At 36.4% G+C, this 9,910-nt stretch overlaps 1 protein-coding gene and 1 non-coding gene across 3 annotated transcripts; both read left to right on the forward strand.

Annotated features, from left to right (window-relative positions):
* The first annotated feature begins 778 nt into the window (after nucleotides 1–778).
* On the forward strand, nucleotides 779–3,397 carry Xport-A (exit protein of rhodopsin and TRP A). Of its 2 annotated transcripts, none has more exons than XM_028312399.1 (3): nucleotides 779–896; nucleotides 1,847–1,998; nucleotides 2,791–3,397. In XM_028312399.1, exons 2-3 carry the CDS (start codon nucleotides 1,853–1,855, stop codon nucleotides 2,930–2,932), a joined length of 288 nt encoding a protein of 95 aa, XP_028168200.1. In that variant the 5' UTR covers nucleotides 779–896; nucleotides 1,847–1,852; the 3' UTR covers nucleotides 2,933–3,397. The 2 variants fall into 2 exon arrangements, with proteins under 2 accessions (XP_028168200.1, XP_028168199.1); XM_028312398.1 differs by having other exon boundaries at nucleotides 1,850–1,998.
* Nucleotides 3,398–9,123: 5,726 nt separating this feature from the next.
* TRNAT-GGU (transfer RNA threonine (anticodon GGU)) lies at nucleotides 9,124–9,196 on the forward strand. Its single transcript has one exon. It is a non-coding gene; the product is annotated as a tRNA-Thr (tRNA).
* Nucleotides 9,197–9,910: the final 714 nt, after the last annotated feature.

Below are 9,910 nucleotides of genomic sequence, written 5' to 3' on the forward strand. Positions count from 1 at the left end.
ATTTCAACTCGATGTAGCACTGTTATTATTTAATTATGAAAGAAAATAAAAAATATGAGTCTAATATTTTCTAATTATCTGTCTGACGGACAAATAATTGAAATTTTGTCATCTAGCCTAGTTGTCGTCAGGAAGTTGGTCTAACTAATTCAGCTTGCAAGATTCCATCCGAACAAACATTTATGTAATTACCTACATAAGTACATCATAAATTGCAAGCTAAATAAAAGCTTGTAATAAAGTCGGGTTTGTTCAAATTTCGAGAACGACTGAACCGACAAAAGCATTAAAAAATTTACGAAAAATAAATTTTTATCCCGTACAAAATGTTCATGGATTTTGTTATTTTTATTAAATACCTTTAGGCCTGAGAAATGACACCGACATTAAGGTTCATCAATTTAAGTTTAAAATAATAGGCAGTAATGTATGAAGAAAGAGCTTCTATTCTGTATCTACCTATGCCCGTGTATTTTGATCGGTGTCAAATCGGAGTTTTTGGTGCGGGGTACGCGGGTGTTGCTCGCGGCGTGAAGGTCAAACGCCCAAGGTCATTGAGGACTCTAATCGCCTTAATTTACACAACATTTTGTTCCTCATAACCACGGTGTTCGTAGTACACAGTAACCAAACATTTTTTTAGTGTAGCTTGATCGGGTTATACTTTAACCATGTATCACGTGAAGCTACTGTATAGTACACCTGTATAAGACTATCGATCAGCGTTTGAGAGGCTTCTGAATGCGGTTCGTTAAGCACGTTAGTTCGACGGGGAGGCGCGTGCCTCTTGTTTCTTCGTCCACCACACTGGTTGTATTGGATCAGATAATATTTGATTACCGAGCAGGTGCTAGTGTTTATTTGGTAGAAGAATTCGATGGTTGTATACGGAACAGGTACGTTTTTGATGCAATTTTTGAGGAGCATTATTTGTAGAAAACTAGCTCTACATTTCTGCTACAGTAGATTATTGTGATAGTTGTACAATACTGACGTAATTTTTTTTCAAATGTTTGTGATATCATCAATGATTTCAAGGTGAGAGTGAATAAGAGTGAATAGGCACTTACAGGGAAGATATGTACGTACCATCCTAGACTGCATCCCACTCAACACCAGGTGAGATTGTGGTCAAATACCTGCCTTGTTATGCATAAAAATTACCAAGTAACTATTTGAATTCAGATACCTTTGAAGTATTTCAGATATTTTCAAAAAAATTTGACGTTTTGTAGTATGAGTGCAACCTTTCTCAATTTGCCATTTGTTCAGCAAATTGAATGTGACTGTTTTGACTCGTAATACATTTTTTCACCATCCATTTTGTCTTGAAATAAAAGTAGTCTTAAAATAATAAAAAGGTACATTTCATGTAATGACTACTAGATACTCGTATTGTGTATTTCTGAGAGAGTTAAACAGTTTGTGTTTCGTAAAAATAAAATTTCAAACTTTAATTTTCATAGTTATTAATTTTTTTCTGAGGTTAGGAGTTGCCTCTAGATCTAAATATGTATTTTTCAAGTTAAAGAATAAATTTTATAATAATACATTAACTTAAAATGACTTAAAACTAAATTTTAAAAATTACTAATGATACAAACTATTTACAAAATAAAAAATACTTCACTCCCAGCGCCGCAGTCAGGAATGGTGCCCAAAAGGCTGGCAGCATTGCCACGTTGAATGGCCAGGCTAATTCTCTGACCGAAATAGCTGCCAGCCTTTTGATCACCGGTCACCTCGGTGAGCCTCTTTGCCAGTTCCTTATAAAAGGAACGAGCGCTTGGACCCCATGGTCCCATAGTCAAGTTTATTTAATTTTCATATCTAATATTTGTTTCAGTAGATTATGAAGAAGAACAGGCAAAGTAGTGGACAATCTAAGAGAAAATCAACAAAAGTGGCTGATAGCAAGGAATCTGAGAAAACCGATAAAGTTGGTGTCAAACCTGACTCCTTGGATGATGAAGATCAAGGCTTTGGAGGATGGCTGAGGTTTGTATTCTTTCTTCAATTGATTACTTAGCAAACCAGTCAAGTATTTATTGTCCTATACTTACTATACAGAGTTTGGGCAACATGTTATTGTGAGAATAGTCCCGGCATATTAAAACAACGATATTAAAAAGTGTTGCATTTTTGATCAACCATGTTATTAAATTACTATTATTAGAATGTTTGGAACTTACCTATTTGTTGATTAAAAAAGAAAAAAGGTTACTCAACTCAATCTTCTTCTACTTCTTGACGTGTCGACTTATACAGTGCAGTGTCAACCCAAAACTCCGCCACAAGAATAGGTACTCAACTGAATTATTTCAAAAGAAAATTCAAATTTCTCAATTTGAAGAATGATATTCTAGAAAATTTTAACATTGTGTCAACATCAATAATGCTTTTTTTTCGTTAAACTTTTAACAAGCCTTGAATCTCAATGAACTGCTTTTTTCAGACAATATAATTGTGTTTTCAGATAAATGCTTTTCATTTTTAAGAAGCCTAGATTTAATATTGTTAACAAAGTCATATTTTGAATTCCAAAGTCATTTACAAAATCTGTCGCTGCTCAAATATTTTATAAAAACTTTTAATAATATAAAATGTAACTTGAAATGTGGTGTTAAAATGACGGTCATATTAAGAGGATCAAAATAACTTTTTTAATAAATCTGTACTTGTTAAAAGGAGAGTTATGTTTTTTAACAGCCTGTATTTTTAAAATATCAATTATTAAATATATTGTAGTTCGTAAAATTGTATAAATGCTTGTAATATTTTACTTTTCAGGTCTTCCGACGGCATTGAGACCATGAAACTTTTCGTCATAGCGAACACCATTGTAATGCTTACGACTATCGTCTATCCACACGTTCAAACCGCAATCGAGATCATATCAGAGATGATATATGACCCCGACACTTTATACTGACTACAGGATCCGACAATATATCAATTCCGCCTTTGTCCTATATACACGAAGGTCCATTTTTATTCACTCCAGTAACACTGAGAGCCGGTGAACTAATATATCTTGCTGGTGACAGTCTCAACTATTTTATGAGCACTAAAAGTAGGTTTTGCGAATGTAGATGTTTGGGACTACTTGTTGATAGAATCTTGAACGTCGGTACAAGTTTAGAAGATCAAAGTCTCCACATTTTAGAGTAAATTGAACTTTATTTAAACGAAATACGTGAGTTTAAAATAAAGTTTTAACAATGTTAGGCTTATTCTTTCGCTTGATTTTCTCAATAGGCATTATCGTATGGTATTCGGCTAGTGTTTGGAATATGATAACTGATTATTTTAACAAAGAGTTTCAAAGGCTTGTATTGAATAACACCGATATGATAGAGGACGATGACATTGTAATGTAATTTTTATTTTTATATTAAATGTGTGACTAATATTGATGTTATTTATTATGCTTCGTCTTTATAATTGCACCTATTTACCACCTAAACATAGATTTGAAGAAAATTAAATTAAGGTTAAAAACCTTAGCAGTATGAGATGTGACATGGTAAGTAGGTAAGAGCCTACAGCATGATTAATGGGTTAATCTCTGACCCATAATGTCTTCGGGTGCGCCTTAACTTGGCAGCCACACTACAAGTAAGCTGGGCGCAAGGTTACATTTTTTCCAATACATTTCGGCACATAATAAACATAAATATATTTCATAATATATTCCAACACAAGGTGGACCGACGACGACCTGATTGAGGTAGCAGGAAGGCGCTGGATGCAGGCCGCTACAAACCGTGCGATGTGCAAGTCATTGGAGGAGACAGCAGCATTGTTCAATAGTGGACGTCCTATAGCTGAAATGATGATGACGATGATGATGTTTTTTTATAATCAATATTATCGGCGTATCCATCGGTGGACAATGGACATAGGCCTCTTACATACGCGCCATTTTACCGTGTCTCTAAGTTGCCGCATCCAGTTTCTGCTAGCGACTCTTAGCAAGTCGTCATTTCACTTAGCTGGAGCACGCTGGAGGGCGTACTACTCCTGCCGAAAAAAAGCTTCACATTTTTTTTTATTATTATCTAGTAAAATGATCGAGAATTTCCCGGGAATACACTTTACTTATATTTTCAACTCGTAAGCAAGAGCAAACTCCGTAATATTTTCAATCTGTCCTTCCCACTCGTGCTCTCCAAAATCCATACGCAGTCGACTTTGCACAATGGCATACGTTATATCAAATTTCTTACGGTGGCATTGAGTCCCAAATAACATCGAAAGTCAACCCTCAACTGCTGTGTTTATTCTTGGCAAATGTTTGGAAGCCAACGTGTCGGGTCGCGCAATCGATACGCACAGGTTTCTTACTAACCCTGGCGCACCGCCAAATGCACTCGCAGTTTGTACTGGTTACGGATGTGATTGTGTCGATAAACAATGCGTGAGAAACTATGCAGATGAAAAATTACTAATTTTCCTGGCGCAACATGCATTTGCAATTTCACTCTTTTTCTTACTTCTGTTTATTGTTTTCTAGTGGGTGAAAAGATACGTAATGAACTATCTTCGACAACATTCACTTATCTTTTTTACATTGTTTTTCAATCATATCGAAGGCCTATTTTTTTGCTTGGAAATAGTGTCGCTGAGAAGAATAAATAATAATTTACTTTGGACGGCACCTTCAGATATAAGATATATTGGTCCGATTGGCACGTCTAATAGGTATTATAATTGAATAATACAGAAACAATAAAGCCAATTTACAACCTCAACCTCGTTTTGAGTTAGATGTCTGCGATGACCTTTCTTTCTTCCTTTTTTACCTGTCCTCCTAAAGGTTCTAAAATTACCAACTAACAAAAACTAGCCACAAGTTTTCGATACAGATCTATTAATCCCATCACTATTTCAGTCCAAGCGCAGGGCAGCACTGCGATTTATTAAGGCTCCAGCAGCTAACTGTTAACTAATTATTTCACTCATTCCAGTAAAAGGCCATTCACTCAACTGGAGCTGGGAAATGACATTTTAGTATGGCGGACTCACCGTTGATCTTATGCAACCCGCTTTTAATCAAAACTTAATTTTGTCTGACATGAAATGAGCGTAGTTTAAGTAATAAGACAAATTAATAAAGTTACTAAAGAACATAGTATTTGCTGATTGTCGTGATTCGTGATTTCAAAAACACTTTTACTTTTGAAACGAAAAACATACATAATATAAAGTTTCTACAAGGAATAAATTAAGTGAGTAAGCTGTATATTTGTAATATTTTGAGCAGCATTTAATTTACATAATTCATTTCCATTATGAATTTGTTCATTCACAAAAGTTAACTGCTGTGAAACCAAAAAATCTGCAACTTTTAGAACGTAATATTAGTATTTTTCTGAGCTAATAACACGTAACGATATTCGTTTTATAAAACGATGCATCCACGGTAAGCAGTTCTCGTTATAAATTGTTACCTCCGCTCACTCTAAAATGTGCCCTATCTAATATCACCTAGAGGAAATTTTCAAATATCACACAAATATCTTTAAGTAAAGACAACGCCGTCATACTGCTGAATCGTTAGATGGGCGATAACCTTTCCTGAGCATACTCTTGCTTTGGAAAAAGGCGGTCAGGCAGATACAATCGTTTGAAAGCGCTTTCTGTAATCGCTACTATATTTCAGTATTATTATGCGTCGTAACGCTGTAAGATGTAAAATGATTTTGTTTTTAGATGCCTTTTAGCCTGGTCTATAAAAGTAAAATCGCTGTCAGAAAACTTAAAATTTGATATTCAGTTAATCGAGAATACTTACTCGTAGTAGGAATGAAGAGGGACTAAAATGGGGAGAATTAGTAAGATCACTATCAAAATTTAATCCAATTGCAGTACACTGCGTGCTGAATACCTACCATAAAGCATAATTCTCCCACTTTTTAATCCCGCCACTGCCAGTTATAACTCGCTCATAGAGGAGGTTTTACGTGTTCATGTATTTCGATTTGGGAACTCGTGTTTTCACAGATCATGGCCAGTGATCTTTCTTTAACTTACAGCATTTTTGGACAACGTCCTTTTCTATAGTTGGTGAACCGGCTTTGATGTTTCGGCTCAGAAGTCAAATCTCAATTGATTGTAGGTATGATTGTAACCTTAACGTAACGGTTAGCTCAGCATAGGACGTCCACCCACAATATGGACAGACGATCGTCTTTAAAACATAGAACAAAATACCAATAAATACACAATTAATTTCTATAGAACAAAATACACAATCGGCTCTATGTTACTGCAGTGTTGTAAACGCGTGTAAATAGGTCTCGACACAGTCACGCGCGTCCCAGCGCTGATGGCCGCTGATTGCATATTCAGTTCGTACGGAATAATCGCGCAAATAGACGCTGTCCGCGGAATACTGACATGATACGCAATTAACAGTGATTCCATAATAGTTGTTGTAATGCCAATGGAAATGGAAATGTAAATCCTTGGGGGAGTCTTTGTCCAGTGCAGTAGTCGTCATTTGGCTTAAACGAACAATGTCATGATGGCTGCTTCGATTTTTTGTTGTTCTGGACTTCTGACTCGATTACTTTTAGAGCAATCTTTAAGCTTCTTAAATGAAGCTTTTATTGATGATCGTAAGTTCTACCAGTTGTACAGCTAGGGACTTGAATTCGCTGCCTGCTGCTGTCTTTCCTGAACACATCCGGGCCTTTTCAAGGTGAGAGCAAATAGCTGCCTTGTCCTGCATAAAAACAAGGTCGCAGGAAGTACCTGGATGCGGCCAGAGCAGGAACAGTCGTTGTGGAAATTAAAAATAAAATAAAAATTCTTGGAAGAGAATTGTGTCCAGCTGTGGACGTCCTTTGGCTGAAACACAGAACGAAATTAAATTGACTTTGATTCGAAAAAGCAAGATTCTAGGCTACCATGGATGCAGTTTAAAGAGATGAACAAAATCTAATTGCATAGGTAAGTAGTATTTTTGGTAGGTACACGATTAAAGTCTAAGAAGATGAAGTAGGCTGGGTTGAACCATCTTACTTTGTGTTTAAGAAAGGTTAAAAATCTGTCAAAATCCATACCAAATACTCCGGTTATCATTATTGTCACGGTAAAAGTTAGGTGGCTTAAAAAAAACTCAGCCTTAAAAATTTGCTTAACATCCGAAGTGTCCGTATGTTTATTCTCGCTAATGTTCCGAATCTCATAATGGAAGGTAAAAGTTTGAAGTGTGTTAAACTTGTTTACAATGTCTTTCGTCTGAAATGTGCATAGTTAAATTAAAGCTTACATTTATGATTAAAGCACAGATTAACTAGGTCACAGTGTAACAGCATTGTTGAAACAAAATATTTGACGTAGGATGACGTCATAATCAAAGTAGGTAAGCGCTATGGAATCTTTGGTCCGATTTCCACCGAGGTGGAGCGGAGCAGAGCGTAGAAGTGTTTTCAATAACCAATCAGATTTCATTATTTCCAATTCTCTTCTCCGCTCCGCACAGCTCCGCTTAGCGCCGTGCCGCCGCTGCTGTCAAATCTACTATATAAAAATAAGTCGGGTCTTCCTTCTTGACGCTATAGCTCCAGAACGCACGAACCGATTTTCACGGTTTTGCATTCGTTGGAAAGGTCTCGGGCTCCGTGAGGTTTAAATAGGCTTTATAATGTAGTCCACGCGGGCGAAGCCGCGGGCGGAAAGCTAGTTCTATATAAAAATTTGATGACCCAACACTTCTCGCTCTATTCCTCTCCGCTCCGCCTCGGTGGAAACCGGGCCTTATGTAGTTGTAAATTACGTATTATTTTGCAACAAAAGGCATGCTATTTTAAGTCTTATGTCAACTGTACCAAAGAAAGGGCTTCTTTATCAGATCATTCTTCATTGTTCACTGCAAAGTTCAGTTATCTACTGAACACTACTCTCCATTTGTCCTATCATTTCGTACCGCAATAATTCAGCGTATGCTACACAGACAACTTAGGTATATAAAAGATGGTTTTCAATTAATTGTAAAGAGTTAAGAGAAAACAAATGACGTCAACTTTATAGCATTAAATTAATCTATATATATAAAAGAAAGTCGTGTTAGTTACTCCACTTATAACTCAAGAACAGCTGAACCGATTTAGCTGAAAATTGTCAGGGAGGTAGTTTAGAGCCAGGAGAAGGACATAGGATACTTTTTATCCCGTTCGAAATAAAAAAAAAGTCTGCTTATTTATTGCCATTAAGGCGGAACAAAGTTCGCCGGGTCAGCTAGTTCTGTATAAAATTATGAATTCATAATATTATGACAGCTCTCTCGTAAAGAGTAGTAAGTAGGTTCGATTCCCACCTTAGGTAGTTCGATTTTTTCAAGTTGTTTTAAAAATATTTAAGGTAAGTTCTGTTGTTATGTAGTGCGTAAAAAATACTCAAATACTATTGCACCATAGCGAGTACAGGAGTGTTTACCTGAAATTATGTTTAATAATGCCAGTTTCAAAAGCTGGTAAAATTTTGTAGTTAATAGAAGGTAAGCGTTGCAAGGAAAATAGTGTTCGCGCTTGAAAGCGTTGTGTTGTTGAGCAAAAAATTTCACCTGACCTTGTTTGTGTTCTAATTTACCGTAAAATCCAGGCATAGAACATGGTGATATCAGATTAGGTACTTACACTTTATTTTCAAATCATATTAGGTAATAAATATAAGAGTGACAATATGAAGGTGAAGGACTGGCCGACCCCCGCCGCCTCTCAACTATAGTGAACTCGTGACAAAAGCACATTTAGCTTAGTAGGTACTTAGTTAGGGGGTTAACTGTTGATAGAGAATTTATTAGTTATGAATACTAAACTGATATGACCGCGCCTCAGTGAATGCACTGTCTACAACAAACTGACATAAATCACAAAATTGAATGTGTAATTATTTATGAAGTAGGTACTTGCACTTTATAGAGACACGCCCGTATTCAGAAACGATGCTTGCTTAAGTGAAGCAGCAAATCGAACGCGCAACGTTGAATAGAGCTCTGTGATTGGTTCGTGTGTCACCCTGTGCGCCCACGCGCACTGTGAGACCTCATAATAATTAAAATTTCTTAGCGAATAGAGTCGCTTCTCAAACAATATTTCGACAAGTTCATCCAGTGTCTAAGTAGCTCAGTTGGAAGAGCAGTCGCCCGGTAAGCGGAAGGTCGTGGGTTTGAGTCCCACCTTAGGCAGTTCGATTTTTCAGGTTGTTTATTTAAAACTCATAGTAATGTTTGTGAATACGGGCGTTATATTGTCACTATAACTTTAAAGCTCGCTCTAGCTCGTGTTTCATCTCGTTACAAATTCGTATCCTCAGTTACCTCTATCCCACAAGGAATAATGCAAGAACTACAAGTTGTCAAACGAAACCGATTTTAGAATGTCATGGGTGACATTTTGTGTGTTACTGTCAGCATTAGTTTACCGTGGTGACTGATTCAGTGATTGATTTATCACGTTTTTGAAGCACTTTTTAAATAAACATCCACGACTTCAGTCACAAAAGATCTGAAAAAATCTCATAGTTAAAATTTTCAGCGTACCAATAAGTGCTAAAAAACTGTCCAACAGTTGCAAAAAAAGGGTTCTGTTACGTAGCATCTTGCATCTCATCACACAGTGTTGCTTTTAGTGACATCTCCCTCGTTCAGACCTTTGTTGCTCTATTCCGCTAGGTCTATTAACTATACAGGGTGGAAACGATAAGTGATCTCACTCTATTATTTTTAAACTATACAAGATATCAAAAAAACAATTACTGATAGTACCCATTATAGTACAAGCTTTGCTTAGTTTGGGACTAGAAGCGCAGTGTTAAATGTCCAAGGATATTTATTCATTTACTGATCCTGAAAGTGCAGGTGCATGAAGTGAATTTTCAGATAGTTCCAGTTTATTCTGTA

Source organism: Ostrinia furnacalis, unplaced genomic scaffold (genome assembly GCF_004193835.3).
Source record: "Ostrinia furnacalis isolate ACB-3 unplaced genomic scaffold, ASM419383v2 OfSCF3919, whole genome shotgun sequence".
Taxonomy (NCBI): Eukaryota; Metazoa; Arthropoda; class Insecta; order Lepidoptera; family Crambidae; genus Ostrinia; species Ostrinia furnacalis.

Coding starts and splice junctions, on each gene's coding strand:
- Xport-A (XM_028312399.1), top strand. CDS start 1,853: ATGAAGAAGAACAGGCAAAGTAGTGGACAATCTAAGAGAAAATCAACA. Junction 1,999..2,790: donor GGCTTTGGAGGATGGCTGAG/GTTTGTATTCTT, acceptor TTTACTTTTCAG/GTCTTCCGACGGCATTGAGA.